The sequence below is a fragment of the Pomacea canaliculata genome, linkage group LG3, assembly GCF_003073045.1.
Source record: "Pomacea canaliculata isolate SZHN2017 linkage group LG3, ASM307304v1, whole genome shotgun sequence".
NCBI classification, from domain to species: Eukaryota; Metazoa; Mollusca; class Gastropoda; order Architaenioglossa; family Ampullariidae; genus Pomacea; species Pomacea canaliculata.
In genome coordinates, this window is record NC_037592.1 from 6373336 (window position 1) to 6400791 (window position 27456).

The window sequence follows — 27456 nt, forward strand, 5'->3', positions numbered from 1 at the left end:
TGGTTCACTGCTCGTAACACTTACAGCACGATATCTGATGCTGCACAGCTTTTGGTTGTTTAACGAGACGTGCCATCGAGTTCTTCAAGTCCTCTGGACATGCCCTCGAAGCAGTCCTAATTTCTTCACTACACGCGTTTTATTTACAAGCAAACAATAATGAGGGTGTCATACCGCCACACGCAGCGTAATTAACCTATCAATTAGTAACCCTCTAATTTCTTTAAGTTGATCGTGTCTGACAAAATTATGAATAAAATAAAAAAGCAAAGGTACTCTGTTGATCTTTTGATTGCCAGGGAGTGAGGCTGCACTTTAGCTCGGGGCCAATGTTATTGTAAGGGCAGTGCCAATCTCGTCTGCTTTGCTGCACTTCCTTTATAATTCCTCTAGGGAGACAGGTACCCATTCAACAGCGAGGTCAACTGTGGGAGGTACATTGCGCCACACGGGTACGCAACTCGGGTGTTCGCGCCTCCGGCCTCTAACCCCAGTGCTCTAACCACTCGGCTATCTGCTTCCCCGATTCTGAACAAAATCGCTCACATTTTTTATATCGGAAATGTTTAAAAATAGAAAAACAGGAGGAAACGTTGCGACGATTTTCAATTTCACTAAATTAAACAGTTTTGTACAGTGTGGCAGATCATACCCATTATCGCGGTCTGCGTGCTTTTCTCGCTACAAAACATCCAAGCCCACACAAGATTTTTTAAACCATTTTGCTCCAGAATAACATCCGGTCCGCACATACATTCTCAAAGTGGTGACAATATAATTACAAGTAGAAGAACAAAGGCGGATAACAAGAAACCCGTTAAAATGATCTGATGTACAGTAGGAGACGTGGCCAGGCTGTATAACCTCTAACCCCTATGGTCTTCAACTGGTACCCCTGTTCCTCAATATCGTCTCTGTCACGCGCTACCCTTCCCAACCCCAAGTCCCACTCTCCTCACCGCCGCTCTTTCCAGTTATTCATCATCATCTTTACACCCGTCCTCCTGTTATTACATACGTACCCTGTTTCCGACCCGACCCCACACGCGCTCCATCTCGCCCCCTCCTGTATCCCTTCCTCTTCCTCGCCACCCGGCCCCTCCTCTCTCGGCGCGCAGGGATTTACAGCGGCTTCCAATGTTTAGGTATTGATCATGCACACAGCTGTGAGTTAATTACATTCTAGAGACGAAAACTCATCCTGAGCTAATTCATAAAGAAACTCTAATGCGGCTTAAGCAAGGTAAAGCGATTGGCGCCAGCATGGGGTAGAGGGCGCTGGGCTCAACATGTACACGTTACTAACACCCACCTACAGACCTGGGGGTAGTCCAGGGAAGGTGGGATGCCAAGCTGTGCCCGTGACCACGCCTTTTGCAAGAACGAAACAATCTCTTTTTCAAATCTTTTTTTTTTTCAAGAACAACAAAAAATCCTAGGTTATGTTGTGGTAACGTGTGTTAGCCCAGAAGAAGTAGGATTCAAATATACTGTTCGTACCCCCGGGGAGCTTGATCAGGGGAGGTGGGGTTCTCAGCAGGACACAGACCCTCGGCCGTAGTTGTGAAGCAAGTAGAAGTCGTTGCTCAGAGGCAACATGTGGAACTCGAGGACAAACTCTTTGTTTTTGTTATTGTAAAGTGGTGTTCACACCCCAGAGACGATTCTTTACCCATGAGGCTGTAGTTATATAGTCATAAAGCGGTGGCAAAGATGTCCTGGGGGTACAGAAATATCCGTGGGATCAGGGCATCACATTGTGACTATAAAAACAAGACGCTGTGCCCTGGGGAAGCTTCATGACTAAGGTCTGTGGAGGATACTTGTGTTCTGAAAGTTTTGATGTGCCTGCTCTTCGTTAAATACACCTAACACCAACACATCAGCTTCTTGGGTTATGTATATATACATAGATAAACTTATATTATTTTTGAATGTGTATAGTGATTGTGAGCGTGTGAATTCCAAAGCCCAACTCTTTCTTTCTTTCACCTTTACACCGATAAATCGTTTACCGTTAGCGAGTTGCTGGGTGGACATGAGCTTTCAAGACAAAGTTCAGGATTTAAAAAAAAAAAACTCACGGCATCACTTTTTTATTTATCCTACCCCTCGACAATTAGCCGAAATCTGAAAGTTACTTTAACAAAAATTAATAGAATGCTTTCCAAGAGAAAGCAGTGATTAACGGGGAGGGGGCAGGAGGTCACAAACCCCTCTCACCCAGTCATGTCTCACGTGAAACATCCAGCATGGTCTCACGACCCCACCCCAATACCTCCCCACCCACCATTATGAAGGTGACGTCAGGGGCCACCACGGGTCAAGAAAGGGAAGAGAAGATGCAGAGAACTGGCAACCGTGTGACATTTTGTTTTTAAAAGAGTCAGACAAGTTGCCCGCACACACGTCCTGGTGTTCTTGGACAGCATCTTCTGCAAGTATTTCTTGAAACTGTTCAATATAAACCAAGACTACAAAATATAATGCGCTCTGTCGTTGTCAAAACCTATATAACATAAGGAAGCTTCTTTCCTTTCGTCGTCACAACCATCATCATTATTGGTCATCACCACCATCATCCCCGCCTCTGTCCCATTGCAGCTCTCACAAATCCTGGCTGTGTTTCCAGTCCGTGTAGTAAAGAATCATGATGCTTCTCTTACAGGTAGAAAAATATATAACATCGCTTATCGCTTCTCACTTCCTTCATGCCTGAAAGTCGAAATAAAACACACACGCACACACGCATGCATAGACCTGTCATTGTTTCAGCGTAATAAGATAGCCATCATCCTTGGGCAAGCCGTGGCACAGAAAATCCGGCCTTCTGCAAATTTGCCAACTTTGGAACTGGACGACAGTGGGAGGTAAGGTGAGGGAGGTCGTGAGGGAGGTCGTGGGGGGACATGAAAGAAGCTCTGGCACAAAAGGACTGAATGCTGGCCCACTTTCCAAGGTAAGCAAAGCTGCACGAGGATGGTGGAGAAGCGGCAGGGAGAGAGGATGGTGGGTGGAGATGCTAGTCCAAACAGTCCAGCAGTTAGAGCCATTATGAAAGCATTCTGTTCCATGCACAGAAGCCTACACGATCCTCTCTCTAAGCAAACGCGCTCCTCAATCGATTCTGACAGAGATCATCTTCGCCTTACACTTACGAGCCTGCGGGACTCGGGACTCGGGACGCGAGCGCCATCTATTCGCGAGAGGCAAAAGAAGGGAAATGAAAGCATAGGGTGCGAGAAAAACTGCGGCAGAGACTGTGGGACACGCACGAAGGGTGGGGAAGAGAGAGAGAGTGAGGACAAAAAAAAAAAAAAAAGAAAAAGAAAACGAGGGTTGGGGGTTCGGGAGGGAATGGAGGTCCTGGACAGTGCAGACACTGTTACGTGTACACTAGCAGGTGGCCAGATTCCCATATGCAGCAAATGGACCTTTCTATGGCCTTTTTATGTTACAGGCGAGGAAGGAGGCGTGGGGCTGGCTCCTGGAAAATGGATAGCCAGGCCGGCGTAAAACTTCTCGCTACACGAGTAGCTCGCACTGCAGGCCTGGCAGTAGATCAAACCCACCATTGTCCGCCTGAAGCGTGATGGTGGTGCAGCTCTGCCGCTTCCCCAGCCTCAATTTTAAGTCGGGCTCTCAACGGCCAGTCATCCTTCGCCACTATCATCTTACTTGTCATCATGAAAGATGACCGGTGGATCATAGAAACACATTAACTTACACACACACACAGTTCTGTCCTTGAAATGACTCTTTTCATCTCCTCACCCACTCCCGGTCCCTCCCTGTCTCTCCCCATGGGTGAGAGGTCATGAACGAGTTGCTATGTAGAAGAATGATGTATATGTGTATTAAAAAGTATTATATACAGCCACGCCTCACGAGGGCTGTCTGGTGGCGCAAAGGTTAGCGCCTGTCGCCAATACAATGAAGCTTGGTTGTCCTAGGTTCACCTCTGGTCTCAGGCACGCTGTTCTTTCTCTCCATGTAGCATCTGTGATATAGACTTAATTGTTGGCTCTGCGTAAAGCACCAATCCACCCTGCCCCCCACACACTTCCCCTCATGACAAAGAATAACAGCCGCAGAAACCTCTGTGCCCTGCCAACCTGACCACGTGACTTGGTCCCGAGAAGAGGGTGGTCATCATAACTTCCAGGCTGTTGCCTGCCCCCCGGGTTATCAGCTTCTTCTGCTTACGTCTTGCCTTCGGAATGATTGTCCAGCTGTTACCTGATCCAGAGGATGCGCTAGTACACGCGACAGAGCCTCGGCTGCTGAGAAGAAAATCCTGGGGACCGGAGGTGTAAGTGTCACGACTGTCCCGTCTCACAAGGCGTACAAATGTCACGACCGCCTCGTCACACAAAGTTTTGTGTGCTTTTGACTAGGATCGACCCATCAGCAGCAGACAGCAAACTCAATAAGACTTGTTAGTGACTAAACCACCCAATCATTCATACGCATATCCTGTCACAACCACAACATTCAGTACAAGACCCTGAACAGCATTCCTCAATCCTGATGTTACCTTAGTTTGTCCTGAACGCAAGTTAAAATTAGGGGTGAATGAAGATCAGAATGGAGAGGGGGTATGGGGGAGCATTTGCAACAATCTGAGTATTCGAACAACTATTTCCACACCGCTAGACCTTTAAAGACATTACCGACACACCACATCCCTATTAAGTCAATCCAAGGATAGCGACACGTGGTTCGGGTGTGGGTTAGGGAGTGGAGAAGGAGGCTGTTGACATGAAAAATCTTTGTGGTTGTGGCAAGACTGTACATGTGGCCAACTCGTCTGTCTCACGGAGGTCAACGTTGCTGTGACGTGGCTGTAGAGTGTGCAGCTGGCTCCAGCGCGAGCATGATGATGAATCTCCGGGCAGGCGACATGCCGCCAACGGTGAACAGCGCTCTGCTTTCTCGCACTCGCGCCACAAGTCTTCCCTTCGGAGGAAGGAGCTGGGGGGGACCATTTACCTCGCTCTGCTAGCTTGGCTGCAATCCCAACGTGCAGTATTTCCCCCACTGCACACAAAACAACTCGAACAACCAAGAAACATATATTTCTGACCAAACCAAATGGAACAGTATCCTGCGCTCTAAAGACTCCATTCTAGTACTAATTAAAGCCTCCAATTCAAACTTCTAAAAGGAAGGTGGGAAGGGGGGGTTCGAGAAATTTAATAAAAACGCTGCGCTTCACCTGTTTTGAAACTGCCGTGGTCGAAATGTAGGGACTGATGTCAGCTTGGAATAAGTATGCGTTTCAGGCTAAAGCATGGCTAAGCAAGCGTGTCTGTAAAACAAACGTAAGCTGTCGAAATTGTGTGCACAGGATATTGTGCTCTTGTTGAATGCAAATGTTTTGATTAATTCCCAACTAATAGGCATACTTTGTGCGACACCAAGAGGTCAACGGTGTGTGCGCAGTGCCAATCCACATCAACTGTTCAATCCTAATTCTTTTATACGCGAAACCTTCGTGGACTCCTTTAGGTTTGTGAATTTTGCTTCGAAGCATCGTTATTTTAATCAAAAACTGACCTTCTCATTTGCATAATACAGCACATAAATAAAATATTAAAAATCATAAAGCTGTTAGAATAATGAGGTATGCGCAGTTCTAGGCCAGATCCACTGTCCTAATTAAATTATTTTTAAATATGAGGCAAGCTATGGAAGCGTATTTCTGAGGCAGGTGGGAGCGGGAGGGGATTTCTGAGCCTCGTCTGCTCGTTGAGATGTTTCGGTTTCTAAAAGTTCATTAGAGAAGTAGTTTATACTTTTAGTTTAATGACTTAACACTTAATAAAAGGCCAGTCTTCAGTCACTACAACTATTATACTTTGGTAGGGGTAGGCTAAAGTAATGATTTCACAGTATATTTTGTTACTAAAACTATTATTTTTCAGAAAAACAAAGAAAAGATTGTGAAACTCTTTCACCTAACACTGGATTTACGTGGCATCACCAATTTCCCTGCCTCCATTTAAATAACCTTTACACAGACAATTCTGTGACCCTGATAACAAGAGAAAAAAAAGGGAAAGATCACAAAAATCTGATCACATGAAAACATTGTTCGTCCAGTGGCAAACGGATGACAGGCTTTAGGGAAAGTATCAACAATTACATTTATCAGGAATAGCTATTTCAAAGGGATACAACCTGAATCAATTCATGATAGCTTACTTTTCAAACATATGCATGCATTTGCTTTAACACTATTAACAGAGCTTGTAAGCGTTTCTAAGGCACCCGAATCAGCATTTGTAGCGGCACCAACAATGACAGCAAAAAGTATTTATATTTTCACAAAGAGGCTGTACCTGCTTTGCAGAGGTGGACATTCTTTAGAAACAAAATGTGTATGTGTGCACATCTACATGCATGACGACAATTCATCTTCAATGTATCATTACTATGTTTACCACTATGCGCACATCTTAATGTTTATATGTGTAGAGGTAAAGGTGATCCCCTAACCTTTTCAGGTCATTGGGAGAGACCTCACTTTTCTCAGAGCCTGCTTTACATGATGGCGGTGCCTATCTCCTCTCCCTCGCTGCCTTACCTTTCCCAATCCTCTATGGAGTCAGGTACCCATTCCCACCAGCTGGGTTGACTGGGGAAGTTTTCTGCACTAAGCGGGAATTGAACCAGCGTGCTCTTAGTTCGGACACCAGCACTATAACCTCTTGGCTTCCATTATATGTGTACCTCTGATTAAACGTCAGCATAAAGCAGTGGTGACACATACTATCATAAAAAATTACAATAAGAAAATACCTCCCTGTTGGTCACATTCTGCAAGTAACTTTCTGGTTCCTTGTAACACTAATCAGTCACCAAGAAGTGACATGTACAAAAAACATTGCCAAAAAGTTTTATTTTGACTATTATCAAAAACTAACTACACAGTTTTTTAGATAAGTAAGATTTAAGAACGTTTCATGTCAGTCACTTTAAAAAAACTAAAAAGAGCAACTCTCCCAAAGTCATTCATTTTATCCCAATCTCCAGTTTCTCTTCTCTCACCTTGCTTCATCATTGACCTCCTGCTCAATCTCATGTGTTCTGTCTGATTCCTGTGGAATGGTTATAGATGTGAAACTGTCAGGAGCTCTGAAAAAAATGCATCATAATTTATGCTTCATTACCTTGACTATACAGTGTACTGATGCAACAACAACTGGCAAATGCATGCTTACAAGCACAATGGTTAACTGGCCAAATTATTACATCCTCAATTTCACATTCATTAATTAACAAAAAAGAATAATACAAAAAATGTTGAACATCCATGCAGAAAGTGCCACCAAGTGCCATCTACACGTCAGTTAATCAATCTTCTCTTTACAATAAAACACAAAATAGTGTGTGACATAAGGTCTGTTGAATCATGTCTAAACAAAACCTGGCCATGACCAGATGTTACCTGACTGTGAATATGTGCACTCGTGCACACCACCTGGTTACACAACTGCATGTTTGTATTCATCCATGCGTGCAAATTAACTCATGTCAATGCCTGGGTATGTGTTTGTATTTCCCCATGACTGAGAACAGTGACTGCTATTGTTCATCTATAATAATACCATCACATTAAAAGAACTGCTGCTCTCAGTCAATGCAGGAAGCATATTCATAATCTGCAGACATAATCACAAAACATAATATTATGGAAGGTGGTTCTTCAATACAAGAGTCCACAGAACAAATAAAACATCCATCTTGCAGAAGAGATGGGCACCATCTAAAGTATAGCCAAAGAAAGGACTATGGATAAAATCAACCATAAACAAAACTTTATGCCAGATCGGTTGCAGCTTAACAATGACCATGTGCCCCATCCTCAAGCTCCAGGGAAGTGATAGCAAAAATTGTGCTCCTGGAGCCAAACCAGCTATAAAGCAAAGAAAAGGAATATCCACTGCTAGCTGGAACATTCACATATTACTGTTGTGCAGCAACATGAAAGAATTCCCCCATGAACAGTACTCAAGAGATATTGTGGGACTAGCAGAGGTCAGATGATCTGGCTATGGGAGACATCACCTGATGAAGGCCACAGACTCTGGTACAGTGGGAAGAAAACCAGATACCAGCATGGCAGAGGGCTTCCTTGTGCATAGAGAAAGGGTAGTGACAGCTATCATCAGCTGTACATCCGTTCAGCAGGCTGATCAACACTGATCACTGACATTTCTGCCAGGTCCCACAAGTCACCATTGTTTCAAAGTTTATGCTCTGACTTCCACAAACGAAGGAAGCAAAGTGAAGGAGTTGAGAAACAACTGCAAAGGGATCCTAGACTATCCGCCCAGCTCTAGCATACTGGCTATTTTTTTAAATGTTTATTGGGGAACACTTATTATGCCTAGGAATATTATAAATTTACCAAAATCTGGCAGGCCAAAAGTTTGTTTCTTTGTACTGACTGATCCCTTTTCTTGTTAACTTGACATTCAAACTTAAAATCCAACCCCACCCCCACCAAAAGAAAAACAAACAAACAAAAAACATATGCATGGCTCCTCTCAGCTTTAAGACAAAGATATAACATATCTGCACTACCCACTGTGTTGATGTTGACACCCTACTAGATGAGTTGATCACTGTGGTCTGCACATGCAGACAAGCATATGCCTCACATCAGATGACACAAATCTGGGTACTGCTCCTTTTCTGTCTAGCCCCAGTGTCTGGAATACCTTTTCCCTTCCACTTCACACACTGTCAGCTTTGTGTCTGTCATATGGACTACTTCTTTCATGAATACCTCCAGTTGCTAGTTCTTTCCTCTTTTCATACTATCTCTCCCCATCCTGTCCACCCTCCTCCCCACTTTGTTTTTATAGTTGCAGACTCTGTTACTTTATTAGTTTCTTATGCTATTCTTTTGTTAAGAACACTGAACACACTGCCAACTGCATAAATGTGCTAATTTAAGAACTTTTTAATTTTTTTATTATTTATTATTATTTTGTTCTATGGACACTCTCAGTTCCTATTAAACTGACAACTTCTACCATATTCAAGCAGGCAAGAAGAAAAAAAGACAAGAAAAAAGAAAAAAAGTACAGTGGGGAGGAAACCAGACACCAGCATGGCAGAGGGCATAGAAATAATGGAAATATTATCCAATTAGTGTATATATCAACACATTTAGCTTGAAGTTGGGAATTTGTATGTTATGATGATATTTCTGCATGCTTGGCTAAATATTTTATGCCAGTTGTCATTGCTTCATTTAATTTTTCTGGTTACTTTAATTTTAATATAGCTTGTTTGTCCATGCTTCATTATGACAAGTGCGACAAAAGTCCTAGCGTAACAGTGTGACACAATGCCATAAAAGTGTATTCTATTTTTGGTGCTACTATTATTATCATTAATATATCAAAAAAGGAAAATTAATGTGAAAATTCCCTCCCTGGCATCTAGTGTGAGAGGTCCATTCAAACACCCATCATGATTCTACATAATGAGGGCACTACTTGCCAAATGTCAGTAACTGTTTTGATCACAATGGTATATCTCATGGGTGTCATTAAATTTCCATTCTCTCCTTCTCACTCACATCTAGCAAAAAAACACTACTAAATGACTGTTATCTTTACATCCCCTTATACTTACTAACAATGGACTGAGGAGAGAAGGAGTTACTGAAGAGGTGCATTTTTAGTGACTTAATGTGCACCATCTGGAATGGACAACTTTGCAAGGCACAAAAAGATTTAACAAAGAAACCTTTTTGTAATGATGGTGAAACAAACACTAGATAGCAGCTGTAACACAGAGGTAACCTGAGATTTAGTTTCAATTGAATGGTTTTCCTACTCTTGATGAAGACTTAAAGATTAAGCTGCAACATGAAGCGTCTTTAGAACAGCTGGTGATACCATTTCATCAAGAAGTATGCATCAACAACAGCAGAGATTGTGTTGATCTGTGCAAGGTTTTGGGGTTTCTTTTTAATTCTATTATGGTGGTTTTCTGGAGTAAGGGGGAGCGGAACATAGTAGGGGTAAAGAAAACATGGGCTTTATGTCAGCTACGCATGCATAATCTGTTCGAATCTTTTCATCTTACAGACAATAAATGAGCAATCATTTTAGCATTCCTTGTCCTTAAAGCCACTTAGGAAGTTAGTCTAACAAGCTTTAGGCAAATCTTGAGAATAGAAATAAATATTTTATTGCCACCCAATGGCCTTCTTGTTCTCAGATTTTGGACAACACACGCAAGACTATAGTCTTTGTTCAAACGTGTTTTAAGAGAAAAAAAAACATATCTTATGAGCAATTCATCTGTTTCATATTTGATTAAAGCATCTGAAAAACACCACATTTACTAGAAAGTTTCATGAAACTATAATGTTACAATGAAATTTCACAAAAGACAATGCTAATTTAATTTTTTTGTGTGGGGGGGGAGGGCATGAGATGTATTAATTTTTAACTTTACTCCATCATACAGCTGAAAACCTTGAAAGGGCAACCAAAAATTAAATAATAATAAACAGTTTTAATTTGTCATACTTTTTACATTAAAACAATAGAATATTAAAACTGATGACATATTATCTGTTGACTGCAGCATTGTAACACAATATAAAGAGGTAGATGGGGCTACAAAAGTTTAAATTTATCTGCACATATCAGTTCCATGGGGAAAAAACCTTGCTGCATAGTTTTTATACGGATACCTACCAAAAGTAAATGACAGCATTTTATACATTTTGATTCTAAATTAGTACCAGTGAATCCCATCTTTTAAAATGTCAATGACACAGTTTTTACAAAAAAAAATATGTCACTCATCATTAAAGCCATTTGCTGATATCAAGGATCAAGATCATTATAATTATAAAAACAGTACATCGACGTACACATTAGTGGGGCAAAAATGTTCAATACAACCCACAATATGTTAAAAGCAGGGGGTGACTTAAGATTTAAAGACTTAAAATAATAAGGGCTGTTAATAAAGGGACTGAAACTTCCAACAATTTTAACTGATGATCTGAAAGCCTCTTGCACAGATAAGACTTGCTGTCCGTAGAAAATGGACAGCAAGCAATTTTTCAAGATTTCAAGATTTTAACTTTCTCATGATGTAAAATTAATACCTTAAAAATCTCATTGGACTCTTGTACACTCATATCCATTACATTATTTTGATCAGTAAATAATAAAATAACTGAGCATCAATTGCACCTCAAAAGAAGTCACTGTAGCAAACGGGTTTTTAAAACAATACTGCAGGGATACAGAAACAATTGAGACCGGCTAACCACTTTGTATCTTAAAATAAAAAGAAGACAAAGAAAAACAAAGGAATGACAAATAGTACTAGTTATTTTGGTCGATTTAAATGTTCAGCCATTTGTCAGGCGTGAAAATGCCCTCGCAATGAATTCTGCAGGAGACAACATCCCCAACGACCCACTGGGGAAAGAAAATCGAATCCACGAGTATTAAGTAGTAAATTCCTACACACAGCGATTCCCTGAAGTGTCTCCATTGATAAAGCATATTGATCTGTTCTTTGATCAATAATCTCAAACGGCGAGAGAGAGACCGCCCCCAAATCAATGAACAAAGCACCTCCCACAAAATAGACCATGAGCTGCAGCGTGCGTTGCACCTCAACACGACGATCAAAGTTATTCGTACGGATTGAATGAGGATAAAGATTATGAAAGCATTAAACACTTTAAACAATGCAAAAGTAATGATGAAACATTGTTTCGAGTAGATATTTTACCTAAGGCTGTAAAAGCCAACAGATATTCCACTGATAACTGCGATCGTTCCTTCGTGTGTTCTAATTGCCGCCATACTGAAGCATTGAGTCTCTTACGGCGTTGCCACTGTAAACAAAATCAATTTATGATTCATTTTAAATGTTGATGTGTTAGTTTCCCACAATAAAGATTAAGAAATCATTTCTGTTTCATGCTTGCAAGATATTTTGAACCTAAACTCAAAATTGTAATATTTTGTAATTTTTTATTGATTTTTTAACGTTGTGGGCGGTATCCGTTTCTCTCGTTGGCTCTCATTGGTTCGTTTTGGGCTCTTTATTGATTCCTCACGTCATGGCGGCCCAGCTGTGCACACGCTCGCGCGACTCGTGTAGAGAGAAGCCTTCTCGTCTAACCTCCAGTCGTCGACACCGCTTTCAAACTCAGTAAATGTTTATTAAAAGTAAACATACAAATATCTACCGGTATTTCTATGCTTATAGTAAGCAGGCAAACACACGGGTGGTGCCATGATACTCATTGTGCTAAGAAGCTGCGATGATATTGTTTCTGCTCTCTCTCCCTGTCTCAAGTGTGTGTGTGATGAAGGGATGGTGGTAATAGGATCTAGATGGGTGGTTGGAAACGACAGAAATAAGTTTATTTTTTGAAAGAGAAAGTTTCTTGTTTATATTTTATATATCACAGCGATGACTGGCTAAAAGAGGAGGGGTACCCTAAAAGCAGACATCGTATTGCTTCTGTAATACTGTATCGCCTCATTCTTTACCATTCAATAACCGTGAGGCGCATTTTTTAAAATATTTTTTCTATTTTCTAACATACAAACAATAATTTTCGATGTCTGAGATGGCTTGGAACTATTATATTTACCTTAACTCGCGCGGCGTAGTCCCATAGACTTTCTACACTACTTTCTTCCAAACTAATAAGAGGGTCCTTCATATTCCCATACCAAGCATCGACTTACTCAAGACGAGCCTGAAATATTCACTTAGTGTTTTATGGAACAGCCTTCCTTCGCATGTCCTTCAGTAACTGGAATCCAGTCTACACTAGTTTGAAGAAGAGATCTTACGATATCTATTTCAAAACTTTTCATCACTAAAAGAGGCCTCCCACACGTTGCTAACAGTGAACAAGTACCACATGGTACTTATTCATTAATCCCTGTCTAATTAGACATCAACTCTTATCTTTGTACATATTCTAATGTTCTTGTTATTTAACGTATTTGTTTTGTTGTAGCGTGGTGTTTCAATTTCGATTCTTTAGGTCGAGGGCTTTAAAAAAAGCAAAACTTTGTTTATTCTGTTACTCTCGTAACATTTGTCATCTCTCTCTTTCACACTCTCTGTTTCTCTCTCTCTCTCTAACTGCCTGATTGTGCATGACACTTCTTTTAAACTTGAGAAGAAAGGAACCGAAAGAGAACGAATCTATACCTCAGTTCAGAGAAGTATGTGGTCGCTGAGCATTGATATTGGATTCTTACACTTAGCTTGTTACAGTGTGCATGTAATCTTTTATTTATTTACTTTCTTCTGTGTCTGCTACGTTCTATTTTCTTATTTGATAAACGTGTATTGATTGTGTGAATGTGTGTGTGCGCGCGTGTGGCGTACGTGCGCCTGTGTAAGTATTGTCAATGAATGAGAAGAATTACTAAGAAAACGCGAAGAAACAGCAATAAATCACCGCTTTATTTTTGAAAAAAAAAAACCTTCCTTTTTTAAAAAAAGCGAAAGTTCTAACATATTTCCAAGGAAAACATTAACCGTCAAGATCAGGTACTCGAGGCATACTGTTCATTGGCAGTCCTCCCGCTCCTAACCCAAGATTAATTTAATATTGAGCCGCGTTTACTTCTCATTACCCCTCGGGCCTTTTGATAGACTGATTGTTTCTGCTCCTCCTTTTCTTTTACTTCTGATTAATAGCGAGGTTCTAGATGTGCATACGACCATAGTTGTTTTGTGCCATTATTAATATTATAATACTTCTTGATTGATAATTTTGGACCGTTATTTTTCTACAGCACGGAAATGTTTGTATCCATCAGTATGTCACTAAAAAGATATGAACAGCATTTTGATAGCAGACTTCAAAAGATACTTGTTATTAATGAAGTAAAATCAAAGAAACTTAATTAGCACAGCCTAATGGGGTTTGCTTTTGGTGTCAGGCTCTACCCATTCTTACCACAAACATCTGTATTTTTATATATTCTGTCACTTCTGACTCTTTGTCGTGGATTTTATTAAGAGCCACGGCAGTAGTTATCGCGATCATTGTCATCTTTATCGTTGTCAGCAGCACCGACACCTTTTCGTCGCTGCAGACATAAAAAACCACACCACCGTCAGCACCATCACCACTACCAAACCCAACAACATCATCATCATCATTATCAAATCATCTGCTCCTAATCTATTGTCAGCAGTCGCTATTCAGAACTTCTGCAACAGATGTGCCTTCTTCAGTTTACATGGGATATTGACTGCTGGGATCTGGCTCGCAATGTTTGCTTACCCAGGCACACGGCAAAAATATTACTCATAAGGTTTTTTAACAAAAATTATATGTCGCTTTTAAGCAGCCAGAGCATCCTTTTCCGTTTCCTACACAGAGTTTGTGTTTGCATCTCTTTTAGTCAAAGCTGCAAAACAGCTGAGGTTTAAATGGCAATAAAGGCTGGAGTGCATGCACGAAGAATGAAGTCTCGATATTGGAAGTTTATGGTCTGTTTAGTCCGCACCCTCTGGATGTCCTCCAATCTAAGGTTGACGCGACAGCCGGTGTGGAGTGGGTGTTTGTGTGGGTGCCCCCCGCTCGCGAGTGCGTGCATGCGTGCCTGGGTCTCCTTCAGGGTGTGGAGATAAAGCGATGTGATGAAGAAACCCAGACTATTGTTTTTAAAGAATGTGATACTTTGGTCAGCTGTGTTCGATGCATTGTGTGCCGTGCGTGTACTCAAGCGATACACGCCGCTCAGAGAAACCACAAAATGTTGACAAAAAGAAGTGTAAACTGTTCTTTAAAAACACAGTCCTTTTCATAGTTGCTTTCGTTGCCGCCGTCGAAAAAAATATTTATTATCTTTTTAAAGCGATTTATCTCCCTGTAGCCTTGCGTACTGCAGAAGAATAACATTAAGAGGAGCAATAACCAGCAAAGTTGCTTGCTTGCTTGCTTGCTTGCTTGGTTTTCATGAAGAGAGAATTTTACTTCAAAAATCCTGCACAGTAAGACATGCCCTACCCGTCAACATTTTGATTTCACTCAAGAAATAGTCGCATATCTTTTCTAAAATTCTTTGATCACTTTTCGGTTCTCCTTTCTACCCATGGCCGAAACCTGTGTCAAAATTTACGATACCAATCAGCTATGAGAGCTTCAGTAAATTCAGCAATGTAATTTTTTTCCAGGGTACACCACGCTAAGAAGCGAAGCATCTCCATCACGGTTGTGACCGATCGTTACGTGACAGCACGTAGCTGTACGTGGCATTGCTTCAGCCAAGGTGTCCGGTAAGGGAAGATTCTGGTGTATGATTTGCCAGTCTGTTCAAACACACACTTGACTGCACGACGAAACACTTCTCCATTTATTATTCATTGTCGCACTCTGGCATGTCGGAAGCTGCAGAGCTCGCCTCGCATGTGGTACATGTGACATTTTCACTACAAGTCTTGTTTATGAACGCATTTAAGACATCATTTACTTTTCGACGAAGATATTGGACAGCCAAATAATTTAGTATATTACATTTTAAAAAGATAGGAGGAGGAAACTGTAGGATTATCTTACTCTCTCTCCAATTATTTCCCCGTTTATTGTGGACTGGTCATATTTTCTCTCGTGTGTGTGTCTGTGTGATTTCAGCTTCAGAGGTATTTGAATTGCATTTATTTCTGGACTCATTAAACTGTCTATACAGAGTTCATCTGCCATTCTTGAGTCTTCAACGATACTACCGACTGGCATTAACTGCCCTCTGACTTTAAAAGATTGACACCGATACGGATCTGCATTCGAAAATCACCATCAGAGGTGAAAAAGAGTGAGATTACTCTTGTATTTATCAACAACATGTTTTCCAAGCCAGTTCGTCCACGAACAGACACACCAAAGTTATGATGGTACCTTTGCAACTTCTCCCCGAAACTCTTGAAGTGTTGCCAAATAAATAAATAAGACTTTTGCACAAACCGAATGTGAAAACGCTGGTGAGGCTGATGTAGATATTTACTTTCACAAAGCTATTTCATTATGTAGAAAACAAGAAGAGAAAGTCAAGGCATCGTCTTGCTCTAAGCAGTCAGTTATATTTCTCTTTATCCTGGAGTTTGAAATATTGATGCCTATGTGGGACGGAGGGAAATTCGAGTACAACGGCGACTCACAGAAAAGAAGGCGCAGGAAGGTCGGGAGGTTATCTATTGTCACCATATACACTGTGTAACAAATACACTCGACATAGGTAAACAGATATTACATCTAAAGCATGTATGTCAGCAAATAAGACCCCCACCACACGGGGGATGGGGTATCTATTAGACAAAAAAGAAGAAAATGACAAACTGAGAGAATGACAGATCGACGTCAACAAAGAAGAGTGATTGTATATAAGGGAAGAGCACAAAGCAACTGGTAAACAGGACACCCAAAATATATAGCGGGTGTTTATTTTCAAAATAATGTACCTTGACACACTTTAAACCGATGCAGCCGTCCTCAGCAGAAAGAATTCGAATAATCTTCTTTTATTCTCAAAAGATAAACACTTCCCTAAGGAGAATGCAGTAAAGACAGATGTTGTGATAGAGAAAACAATAACGAGAAGAAAGTGCATTGAAGAGTGAATGAGAAAGGTAACGATTATGTCCTGAGGACATTGTCACCGTCCACTGAAGACGGAGTGTATGAGCGAATGTCTGGAAATGAGAGAAGAGCTGCTGTGGGTGGACGAGTGAGGGACTGGGTGGGAAGAAGCGCGCTCTAACAAAGGACAATGGGGAGGATAGGATAAGGGGTAGGAGTTAGGGTGGGGAACATGTATCGTCAGTACAAAGCCTCCACGTGTGCCCCAACACTTCTCATGTGATTTGGTAACATTGCTTCCTTTCATCTTGATCTCGCCTCTTTCTCTCACTCTGTGTGTGGGTGCGTGCGTGTTTCCGTGTAACTATTTGTGAGTAAATTCAACACGGTTCACAAAGAAGGAAGGAGAGCGGAAAAAGGAATAGACGGACGGATGCATACAGGCGTTTCACTACTCCGGCCAGTCATACCTGATGTCCTCCAATCAAGCTAGAAAATTTCTAACCCAGCCCCCTCCAACTGTTCAAACAGCTCATCAAAATCGTAATAACATTTGATTTTTTAAATGCACCGTTTGTGTTCTAAACTTAAACAGGCGATAGGACCGTCACAACTAAAACAATCCTTCATCAACCCATTTTCGGAAAGATGATACATCTTAAGTTATACCCGGGACCTACACCATCTCGTACTCGTCAGTGTTACACTTCCTTGGACTTTGCCTAGCTTCCACTTTTTTAGTAAAAGTTGCTGATGATCAGACTATAAACTCACAAGCTATCAAGATATATATATATATGGGTGTGCGTACCCAGAGAGAAAAATGCATCAACGGGTTTAAAGGTAACACCAAACATAGGGTGGAACCACGCCGAAACAACTCAATAGTGTAGAGAGAGAGAGAGAAAGAGAGAGACCTGACCGCGAGTAGCTTTTTTATTTTGACAAGGTCTGGAATAAGTTATTAAATTTTTCTTCTTTTTTTTTTTTTTACCTTTTTTCCATAACAAACAAATTGTCGGGTTTATACGAGTTGAAAAGAACATGGAGATATTGCTGACAAAATCTTGGGGTTTATTTTAAAGAGTTTCGCCAGAAAAAAACACAACTCTAAAGACAGGCAGAGTTAATAACTCATACATTAACTGAACTTACTCTTTAACACTTCAACAACACTCTAAGTGGAGCTCTCTTAGATGAGCGATGAAACGCGACGATAAACGATGAATTATATAAAAAATGTACAGGTGCATAGGAATTAAAGTGTAAATAAGCCCTAGACAAATATTTTCAGCTCATTTTGTTCGCATACAAATTTGGAGTTTCATTGCAAAGTTTTCCGATGTCTTTTGTTATTAGCGAGGGGAAAAGCTGTGTTTACAGTTTTAATCGGGAAAAATCGCCTAGAAAAGAAAACGAACTGAACACAACTAGTAGCGATGGTCTATGGGTCAGGACAGTTACGGGTGTTCTGGAGGGTTTGTTGCTGGGTTACGGCGACACGTGTCAAAGGTTAAGCTGCTAGGTGCGACAAGTTTGCTTCCGTGCCACTCCTTTCATTCCCTCACATCCTCCCCATGAGCAGTATATGTTCTGTGGTACTTCTCATCTTACACCCCAACAACTGGCTTTAGTCTGACCTGCTTGTCCGAAGGCCAATATTTTCAAAACTCTGTGGTGAACGTGTGGATTGTCTTACTTAGTCTCTGAAAGAAGCTATGAAAGAAAAAAAAAGTATATATAAAGTGTATATGTATGTGTCGACAGCTCAGCGCTCGCACCTAGAGGCAACGGATATCTCTAGAATAACTATGATTGCGACTACAGCACCCGGCTTTGCCCTCAAATCATAGATCAGGTGTTAAATAAGAGTTTCTCTCAACTTGCGGGTCCTCTTTCATCGTCTTCTGTCTCTCCTTCACTGAACAACACTTCATAATTTTGATTGACACTGAATTTGTGTTTCGCTACCCGTTTCAACCTCTTCACTTTTATATTAACAAACTATTCAACCTAGCGACACGCATCCGCCACCATCCTGTTTATATTTATATAATCATAGACATATCCATTTTCGCAAAATGGATTTGTAATTGTGTCTATTTTTAAGTTGTCTCTATTTCCAGTTTTGCGGGTAGTCTCCTGTATTTCCCTACGCTCACATTACAACAGTTTATAATCTAAGTATTAGTACGCCTCTAAAACTTTCCACTTTCTGATAACTTCGTATTTATTCCGGTGTGAGGAAATTATCGGTGTGTGCCTGCTTGAGTATTAAATAGTTTGCTGTTATTAGCGTCGTTATAATTTTTATTTTAGCAGCCATTTTTTTAGACTTTTATTTATCTAATTTACAAGTATAATTTCATTTATCTGTTATTTTATCGGTTAATCCCTTCTCTTTTATATTTTTAAAAACGAAGTGAAATGTAAAGTGTGTTCATTCACTGAAGCTAAAGACGGAAATGGCAACTGAATTCCTGCCAACTTCCTTGCAGAGATTACGGTCAAGAAATCAAAAAAAGCTTCCGGACACGCCAGGATATGGAACGACAGATAAAACGCTGACATTTTGAAAGCAGAAGCAGTGCTAATAGAAGAGAGAAAAAGAAAGGAGAGAGAGAGAGACGCGCTCTGGATTCCAGGTGGCGCATAGGTACCGGAGCTACTACAGATTGGAGAGCACGGCGAGCCCAACTTTGTGGGGGCCACGAGCCGGAGGCAGCGGGACAATGCGACCCGACGGAGTGTAAAAAAAAAAAGTGACGTGCGGTCGTACGAACCGCAGTAAAGGTGAATAGCGCCAACAGTCATGGCTATCAGGGAAGTCTACCAGAAATTAAATGACTGCAAAAATCCTTCACACAACAAAACCCCTAACAATTACTGTTGAATAAAAATGCCAAAAAGTGACATTAACGACTGAATGTACAGATAAAACGTTCATGAAATAAAAAAAAAATGTTAGTGAAGACCGACAGTGGTGATACATTCCGAACGTATTTTCCTAACGATGCTTTATTTTTTTTTTAAGGACCGGTCAGTCTTGTGAAGAAAAGGAAATAAGGAAAAAGATAAATAACTATGTAAAAAATGACAGTTTCTGAATTAGGGAAAGTAAAGCTGATTTTTAAACGTACCTTTTGACTCGTCCCAGCGTTGTTTTGAAAGCGAAAGTACGACAACGTGGCTCTCGAGCGACAAGGATAAACAAATCCCCGAGTGACACTTCCACGCTAGAACACTACTCTCGCTTCCTCTACTCTGTTAACCTGCACACCGTCAAGTGCGCGTAATCCATCAAAGGTGACAAAACGATAATCCGAAGCTGTGCGCATTGTTAAACAAAGTTTGAAGAGGGTAGCGGACAGACGATTTTCAGCGCCGGACTCAAAAAGAGTTTCCACTATTGCTCGGCCACTGCCTGGTTAGCAATGGCTATCTCGCGCATTGGGCCCTATTATACTGGTGGCGGGTATCGAACATTTTTCTGACAAAATCGAAAATCATTGCAGCTGTTTTCACACCTGTTAAACTCGTCAAATTCTCGTGCATAAGTTCGATATGAAATCAATAAGGAGAATTGGCATTGCATATTTATTAATCCGGAGAGTAGGGATACTCCCCCGATAAAAGTGGGATTTTTATTGAAATGCCCGAAACGAAAGATATCTGAAAGCGGAGGGCTTGTCGATGGTGTGAGGGGAAGCTGTTTTTATCTCGAGCCAAGTCTATTCCGAATGGCAGTAAGATATCATGTGCGTTGCTTCCCGATCAACGGGAAACTAAAGCACGAGGCGCTAAGCAGATGCAAGCTCCAGCCTGGGTAAACTTTACGTCTTCGCGGTAAATTATTCACGCATGCGCACAGCGTGGTTTTGGATGCGCAGTGCGTACTGCGCAGGTCGTTGGGTGACAGCTGTCCAAACATGGAGGCTTGCCGAGGGTGCTGGCTGCCTGTCCTCAAGCGTACGTAATAGCCCCCTAAGCCGAACGAACCAACCAGCAAAGCTGTACCAAAGGTTACTAGAAGTGACAGTTTATCATTCTTTATTGTTCGATCGTTGTTGATTGTAGGAATGACGATGGAAAACATGAGCGAGCTCCCAGCCGATCAACAAATCAGCGATTCGTCGGCCTCGACGACCAGTCAGCGGGCAGACTCGCCGGCAGAGCCGGATTACGCGAGCCCACAAGACGAGGATCTTGAGCCAACAATATCCCGTGCGGAGGCCATCCCCGTTAGTATCAGCAGCATGATCGACTCGAGCGAGTTCCGCTCTCAAATGGGCGATGTCACGTATCACACTTTGAATGGGCGCATGAGCCCAAGTTACTGTACTAGCCCTAACAACTATGCTACGCTGACACCGCTACAGCCTCTTCCGCCCATCTCTACAGTGTCCGAGAAATTTGGCCACGTCGGGGGCTCGCCGAATGTCAGCGGGAGTTTCACGCTGATGCCCCAGAACATAAACAATGGAGGGATCATGGACATGACAACGTATGGTCACAGGTACCACGACAAGCTAAACATGGGAATGAACATGGGCCCAACACTGGGCGCTACTGCCATGACAATGATGACTACCAACAACATAAACTACCAGCAGAGCCCTTTGGGTTATGGCTACGCACAGAATGGACTTACAACTGTCAAGTCGGAACACAAAATGGGCTCACCAACTTTCGATTCATATGGCTCTTCGCCCATGAGATTACCTGTCGACCACCCAGCATCCCCTCTACATTCCCCCAACCCTATGATGGTACCCATCAATGGTGTACACACGGCACCTACACCATCGCCACACAGCGAGAGTCCACAGCGAGACCGTCCATCCACATCGCTGGACATGCAGAAAGGGCAGCAACAGGAAGTCGAGGAAATTAACACAAAAGAGTTAGCACAGCGAATAAGCAGTGAGTTAAAGCGCTACAGTATCCCTCAAGCTGTTTTCGCTCAGCGGGTGTTGTGTCGAAGCCAGGGAACATTGTCAGATCTTTTAAGAAACCCCAAACCGTGGTCCAAACTGAAATCGGGTCGTGAAACATTCCGCAGAATGTGGAAGTGGTTACAGGAACCTGAATTTCAGAGAATGTCGGCGTTACGATTGGCAGGTAATGTTACATCTGTGGTGTTATAGATGTTGTGATGCTGTTGAGGGCTTTCTCTGTTTGGTGTTCTCACCTTGTGTCAACACGTGCAAGGACTAGCTGACCACAGTGGGTGTTTCATTGCTTTTTGCCATTTTGTTTCAACATTCATTTATTTTGGTTTCAGTTCTTAACCCTGTGCTTAATTATGACCTGGTGCTTAATTACATTACTTTTTTTTTTGGTGAGATATGTGACATTACTTTATAGGTCTTTAGTTGTGCTTTAGGTTTACTGAGTTCTACCAATTTCAGCTTTCCTTCCTCCACAGAAGAGGAAGGGAGAATAACAGCCAACAATTGTTAGTAAGAACAAGAATTCTCACCTATCTTGTTCAGTAAATTGACACCAGGATTATGTTTCTCCATCATCGATCACCTGTCAGATTATTTGGATCAATCAGGTGTTCTTAGCTGTGTAGTTTACTGCTAGAATTACCTAGTGTGCTGTATGATATCTGTATATTGAAACCCAGCATCTTTATCCCCACTTTCATCATCATTAGCAGTCATTCATTTCTTTTCTGTGTATGCAAAACCATATTTACAGAGGGAATGCACATCTAAATTTTGGGAAAGATTTGATGGGGCAGGTAACTTGGAATATCTTCGGTTTTTTATGTCAGTTTCCAAGGTTTGTATTTAGAAGTCAAGAATCAAGAAACACAATAAGAAAAAGAGAGTTTGTTCCCTTTCTCCACCACAGCATCCATTTGACAGCATTTTTTATTTTAAAACTTTCTACATTTTTAGCAGTTTGATTTTATTGATACTTTTCACACCTCTGCTCACTATGATTATTTTTGTTTTGGTCCTCGTATAACTAGACTATTATTATTATTCTGACTCTTAATATTGTTGTTAAAGCTAGCTCTTCTTGTCAGTTATCCTTTTTTTTTGAGGGTTGGGGGGAAGGGTTACAACTCGTTTATGCCTTGTTTAGCTCACCTCCTGCTGTTAAATATCCCCTTTTGATGATGCATCAGCTGTGTTATATCTTGTGAAGTCATTATGCTGCCTTGACGCACAGCTTACTGGAGATGGCCAGTGACTCAGACGCTCAATCATGTGATAACTGAGCCATCCAACAAACATTCATTATCACATTAATACCTGTAATGTTCTGACTGAAGCGCCCATCCTGCCCGAAGCCTTAGCTGCCAATCCATTACATTCAATGGAGTTTCCTTTCCATTTGATATTGATAACAGTTGTAACTTGCTGTATTAGTGTTGGCATTATTACCAGAGGAGCTAAAAACCATACCCTGTGACTACTGATGGCCTTTAATTTTTAAAATCATTTGATTTTTAGAGGTGAGCATAAATAAAAAAAACAAAGACCTTTTGCGAAATCATGTAACCTAAACTCTGTAACAATTGTAAGCAGTTTTAAGCAGTCTTTGTTTGAGGAGAAATTTCTTTGTTCACTTAGGATGTAAACTGCTGTTAAACAAATGGAAGGCTCTTTTACTGCTCTAGCTAAATGTACCTGGTAATTTAGAGAAACCAACATTTGACATTGGCATGAAATAATACAATCCAGTTACAAAATAGGAGAGTTAAAACAAGAAATCAAATTAGTGTGTGTATTTTTTTCTGTTTGACTTAATTATACAACAATAGGGGAGAATTTATTCAGTCTTAGATTTGTGAGACTGTAGAAAAATGAGGAAAACAAAGCAGTTGATGCAAGATCCCTGTAGGGTAATTTTGATGTTGATATCTCTAAAAGGATTCGAAATCATTTGCTTTGATCGCATTGCCATAAGAAAAATTGAAAAAAGTTTGTTAATTTGTTGACCAGTAATATCCATTAAATTTAACCAGTAAAATAGTGGGATAAAACATGAGTTTAAAAGGATTAATGCTAAAATAATGCAATATTATGGTTCTGAATCTGAATGGATAGAAATTAATGATTGTTTTTCACTTAAGTCATCTGTTCGCAACATGGATAAAACAGAATTTGTGGTTAGTATTCTTCAGCATTATTTTTAAAAGCTTTATTAAGATTTGAGGGAAAAAGATATTACTACCAGCAGGCTGTAACAATGATGTCATGTTATACCACCTATTGGCAGAAGCAGCACTAAGATAGATTTGCAGGTAAGGTGGTGTGCATTAATAATCACATGGGTTTTTTTTTTTTTTTTTGTTTCTGTCATGCTGCTTATTAATGTGCAACACCTGTGTTGATCAGTGTGGGATGGGATCAGACTAATACTTTCTACAGGAACAAACGAGTTGACTAGTGTGTGCGTGTGTTTTGAGGAGATATTGGTGGTGCTAAAAGACCTGTTGACAAACTTAAAGATAACATTGCTGTCATCTTTATGGTGTTTTTATGATCATGTGTGTGCTTGCACATGTGGTTAAAAAGTACTCCATTCGTACTGCATAATCAGAATTGCAGAATGTTTGTAGCTCTTCACCAGGGAATTTCACTTAGCATTTTTAGATATTCCTTTTATGAAACCAAAAGGATAAAGGGTACACACTGGCAACCTAGTTCTGACCATTTACAGCCCATGAACTATATCCGTCATTTGCAGCTCACGAACCTTCATATCTAGACCTTGTCACGCCACTCCATTATCACCGGCCGCGGACAGTCAGGTTTCTCCTGAAAGTGAAAGGCTAACACTCCTGATAGATTTTTCATTATGTTGACAGCAATATGAAGGTGCCCACCCATTTAACATAAAGCCCACAGGGAGCTGGAAAACAGTTATTTTGTCTTCGCCACAAAATGATGGACTTGGCGGGTGTGTTTGATTGTGTTTCTTGTTCCCACCCACTCCCTCCACTCCTTCCACTCCCCTGACACGTTTGCTGCTGTGCTCACAATGGCAGCCGATGCATGCTCCTGAAAGTGACTGAGGTTAGGGTTGAGTGCACCTGCAGTTTGAGTTAACCGACACCGCCAGGATAGAGAGAAAAATGTGTGTGCGTTTATCGTGCGTGCATTGTGGACAGCGGATTGTTAAACCCTGCTGTTCTATTGCATCTTACTTTCTCCGCTGGATGTGTTTGTTTACATCTGTCGCGGAACCACCTGCTGCAGCTTTTAGTTTTCTCTCCCTTGCATCAGAGACAGTGTGAGTTTAGTTCAGGCGTACTGTTTCACCGGGAGAGCGCACAGTGTTTTGTTTCTTTCTCGAGCTGTGGCAGTGTTGCGGCAGCGACAGCAGTAAGCAGCGGCAGCAGCAGCAGCAACACGCCAGCAGCAGCAGCCGTGTCGCGTGCGTTCTGCCTGGCGCTTTTGTGTCACCCAAGCCTTCAGCGAAGGTAGACCATGAGCTACATTCACATACGCCAACGTTGGCCGCCGCGGGAGGGTTTCAACCTGTTTCCCTGTTCCAGAGTCGGGTGTGCGTCGCACGCCCGTCCTAATTGAGCGGAACATGTGGCGGGCTGGCTTGTGAAATCTCAATTTCCTCTCTTCTAGGCCGGGGCTCCCCCTTGCTTCTGTTGCCTAGTTACTGCTTTTGTTTCTCGCGCGCGCCCGGGCGCTGGGACGGCAAGGCTCCGGTGCGAAGCTTTGTGTTGTGGACTGCGTCGCAACGCACGGTCGCACACACCTGCGCACGCAGGTATACACACCCACGCACGCAAACGCGCCTGCTGGAGTAGCAGGTGGGCTTTCCCAATAATGACGCAGCATGGTAGAGCGCAGGGAGGGAGGAAAATTGCGGAGGGGTTGATGGTATCCCACCAACCACCCTAAAAATTAAAGAAAGCAGTCGTTTGGTGCGTGCCATTCTTGCACGAAAGCCATGTACACACCACGACGCTTACCCGGGGTACCCTGTCCTGAAGAAAACCACCCTGGTAGCGCAGAGGGTCTTTAATGTGATGAAAGAAATACCAGTGTTTAACCGGGTAGGACTGGAATTGCGGGTATTTAAAGAAAGCTGATGCCGCCTCACGTCCCCACCCCAACCCCTCACCTGGAAGATCGTCTGAGTGTAACATTTGTTTCTCACGCAATGCCATTTCATGCCATACTTTCTGTACTTTAGTGTAAATTCGATGTAAAATTTTAGCCTTTCTTGCATGTCGAACCAGTGCAAAAAATGGTTTCCATTTTGGGGAGGAGGGTTGAAGACGAATTTTATGGACACAGGTAACTTGTAAAAGAATGCACCACAGTGAAGATACTGCCCGGGTGGTCACCTGTAAACCAGTTTTAATTAAAAAGCCAGCTAGGCCGACCTGCCGGGTCAAGCTAGTGCGCGAAAAGGTTTGTGTGTGGGCGGGAGGCAGGGCTGACCCACCCATCCCGTAATCACCCTTCCCAGTCCTGCCATCTCCGTCAGTGTTATCACAACACTTACCACGACGGTACGTCGTAGGCAACCGCCACCCGTCACCACCACCAACGGCGGCTTCCACCCCATCACCACCAGCAGCAGCCGCTCCCGTTTGGCTCAGCGTTACAGGGCCGCCATTATTCTTGTGTCTGACAGAACGTATTAGCGTGGTCGCCGGAGTTGCAGAGCTCGGGTCTAGTGCAGCCGAACTCCGGGCTTCCTAGTGCTACGAGCCACGGTCGGGCCTGTCGCAGAAGACCAAAAGAGCGCATGCGTGGTAGGAAGATGGCGGATGCCGCTCGTGAGGAAGCAGGACCGATTTTTCTCGTGCTGCCAATCATGCACAAAACCCCAAAGGATTCTTTTTTCGCTACGGTATTTAAACAGGCTTTGACAGTATAGAGACGACATTTATTTATGTAAAAAGAGCATCAAAAGCACAACTTTAAGAGGGTACGGTCAGTTTAGGGTCAGGGCATCTCGTGAAACCAAATGAAATAATTACAAACTACAAACTGACCCTTGAATATCCCCACCCCACAGAAATCAGGTTATATAATCATCTAAAGAGTTTTAAGAAATAATTTCATCATCATCATCAGTCGTAGCACCTCAAAACCGAACGGAAAGCAACCGTACAGTCGTGGCCAAAGAAGAATGAATAAAAATAAAGGCGCCATCGCGCATGTGCGTACACGCGCACACACCGGCACGCGCGGTACAGAGGATCTGAAGCCCAACGCGTGCGCTCACTGAAGCATTGCAAATTACACTGGGGAGGCTTGTGGCTTTGATGGACAGAATATTTTCATGAACAGGGCCAACGCGGACTGCGAGGCGCGTCTTTGAAGACTTAATTCTTCCTCGGCGTACCCGGCCGTCGCGGAGAAGATCTGATAGAGCGTGGGGTACCTTGATGACAAGAGATGGAACGCTCGTTGCTTCGTCGCTGGGGGGCTTTTTTCTTTATTACATATTTTTTCCTTCTTTAAGGACGACCGTGAAGAAGAAGCCCTTCATTTTGCTTGTTTTAAGCGCTGCTCGCGGAAGATGTCAGAAAATTATTTGAAAGTAGTTAGAATTTATGAATCATTAAGTTTAATTGAATGCTTTTCCACATAGCATTACAGCCTGTAATGCTGCTTTCGTTTTGATTATATCTGTTGAAAGTGCGGCTGGCTAAAGAGGGAGTTAAGTAGAGGAAAAATTGACAGTGATTGGTTGGACTAGTGCACACTGATTCTTAGTATGCGTACCTGCCATGTGTCACTGATCTTGGGATTTGAACTGGTCTTTAGCAAGCTTCACCATACCACTGTCAGAGGAAAGTAGTTTGGGCAGACCAAAGCCGTTTCATTTTGAACCTCATAACT

The 27456-nt window shown here is 42.0% G+C and overlaps 2 protein-coding genes across 5 annotated transcripts in view; one reads left to right on the top strand and one right to left on the bottom strand.

Annotated features, from left to right (window-relative positions):
* Positions 1-20015, bottom strand: part of LOC112558973 (tRNA (guanine-N(7)-)-methyltransferase non-catalytic subunit wdr4-like) — an 85980-nt gene extending 65965 nt beyond the window's left edge. Inside the window, exons 1-3 of the mRNA XM_025229753.1 lie at positions 19753-20015; positions 11788-11893; positions 7054-7140 (exon numbers count right to left, since the gene is read on the bottom strand). Coding sequence (XP_025085538.1) covers positions 7054-7140; positions 11788-11861 — 161 coding nt within the window. The 5' untranslated portion in view covers positions 11862-11893; positions 19753-20015. The remainder of the gene's footprint in view (positions 1-7053; positions 7141-11787; positions 11894-19752) is intronic.
* A 219-nt stretch (positions 20016-20234) lies between these two features.
* The window catches only part of LOC112558972 (one cut domain family member 2-like), a 47225-nt gene continuing 40003 nt past the window's right edge, over positions 20235-27456 (top strand). For all 4 annotated transcript variants that reach the window (XM_025229749.1, XM_025229747.1, XM_025229751.1 and 1 more), the window contains exon 1: positions 20235-21733. In XM_025229749.1, the coding sequence (XP_025085534.1) occupies positions 20692-21733 (1042 nt within the window). In that variant the 5' untranslated portion in view covers positions 20235-20691. The remainder of the gene's footprint in view (positions 21734-27456) is intronic.